At 57.6% G+C, this 1,696-nt stretch overlaps 1 protein-coding gene across 1 annotated transcript in view; it reads right to left on the bottom strand.

Moving 5' to 3' along the window:
* The window catches only part of EMH_0041260 (thiF family domain-containing protein, putative), a gene marked incomplete at both ends in the record, with an annotated part of 4,850 nt that overhangs the window by 1,882 nt on the left and 1,272 nt on the right, over window positions 1-1,696 (bottom strand). Inside the window, one exon of the mRNA XM_013495606.1 lies at window positions 3-1,696. This exon is cut by the window's right edge and continues 1,272 nt beyond it. Within this exon, the coding sequence (XP_013351060.1) occupies window positions 3-1,696 (1,694 nt within the window). The remainder of the gene's footprint in view (window positions 1-2) is intronic.

Genomic DNA, 1,696 nt, shown 5'->3' with positions numbered 1-1,696 from the left:
CTGCTGCTGCTGTTGCTGCAGGGCTTACTGCAGCAGATCCACCTTCGTTCTGTTGCGATGCTGCTGCTGCGTTTGCTGCTGCCTCATGAGTATCTCCTGCTGCTGCTGCTGCTGCTTCTTCCGCTTGAGCAGCAGCAGCAGCAGCAGCAGCAGTTTCAGCAGCATGAGAAGCAGCATCTTCAGCAGCAGCAGCAGCAGCAACAGCAGCAGCAGCAGCACTTTCTACTCTCAGATCCATCAACCAATCCCGAAAAGACAAAACCCTCAGGGTTTTGTTGTAAACCCCAAAACCCTCGCTCAGTGCCGGCAGCAGACACCGCAGCGGCCACCCCAGAGCATTAGGGTTTGACGAGGGGTCCATCACGCACAAATATAATTGCTGCTGCTGCTGCTGCTGCTGCTGCTGCTGCTGCTGCTGCAGCTGATCTTGCTGCTGCTGCTCGTGCTCCTGCTGCTGGTGATGATGATGATGATGATGATCCTGCTGCTGATGCTGCTGCTGCTCCTGCTGCTGCTGGTCATGCTGCTGATTATGATGGTGTTGCTGCTGCTGCTGCTGCTGCTGCTGTTGCTGCTGCTGCTGCTGCTGCTGCTGCTCATCTGCAGAGGGCAGAAGGTGTTTGAGTTTCTCCAGTGCCTCTAGCGGCAGCAGCTGCAGCGAATCTGCTGCATCGCAGCAGTTGCTGCTGCTCCCCGGACTGTCATCTCCGCTGCTGCTGCTGCTGCTGCTGCAGCTGCTGCAGCTGCTGAAGCTGCTGCTGCTGCTGTTTTTAAGCAATAGAAAGCAACCACCCGCCAGGAAGGGGGAGGTGTTGTTGTCTAGGGTACGGATCTTGCTGGAGATGACAGAGAGCTGAGCAGCAGTAAACTCTTCTTTTTGCTGCTGCTGCTGCTGCTGCTGCTGCTGCTGCATCTGCTGCTGCTGCTGCTGCTGCTGCTGCTGCTGCTGCATCTGCTGCTGCTGCTGCTGCTGCTGCTGCTGCTGGTGTTGCTGCTGCTGCTGCTGCTGCTGCTGTTGATGATGATGATGCTGGCGTGTGTGTGAATGTTCGAGTTCATATACGACTTGTTTGAGTGTGGCGGGTGCAGCAGCAGCAGCAGGTTGCTGCTGCTGCTGTATATCAGCAGCAGGCCGCAGCGCAGGTGTACATACACTGTAAACAGCTTTCTGAGCTTTCAGGTCGATGAAAGATTCTAAGACGAAGCGACACGGCCAGGCTGTTGCTGGCAGCTGTCCATACACCGCGCGGCACGCACACACTTCTGCTGCTTCTTCTGCTGCTGCTGCTGCTGCTGCTGCTGCTGATGGTGGTGGTGATGGTGGTGGTGATGGTGGTGGTGATGGTGGTGGTGGTGGTGCGGGGGGCGGGGAGCGGGGGGGAGATGAGGAGGCTGATGCTGCTGCTGGAGATGATAAAGGAGATAGGTATGCTGCTGCAGATGGCTCGGATCCTATTTCTGCTGCTTCTGCTGCTGCTGCTGCTGCTGCTGCTGCTGCTTCTGCTGCTGCTGCTGGTGGTGGTTCTGCTGCTGCTGCTGCAGAGTCGAGAGGTGACGCGATAGCGTCAGAGTATACTGGGGATAGGGAAGCTGTGCTGCTGCTTCCCTTCTCTTGCTGCTCTTGCTGCTGCTGCTGCTGTTCCTGCTGCTGCTGCTGCTGCTGCTGCTGCGGGTCTCTGCAGCGAAGCCGCAGCCT

Source organism: Eimeria mitis, genomic scaffold, assembly GCF_000499745.2.
Source record: "Eimeria mitis Houghton genomic scaffold, Emh_scaff1660, whole genome shotgun sequence".
Classification (NCBI taxonomy): Eukaryota; Apicomplexa; class Conoidasida; order Eucoccidiorida; family Eimeriidae; genus Eimeria; species Eimeria mitis.
Note: the sequence above shows the minus strand (reverse complement) of the source record. Positions and strands in the feature narration are given on the sequence as shown.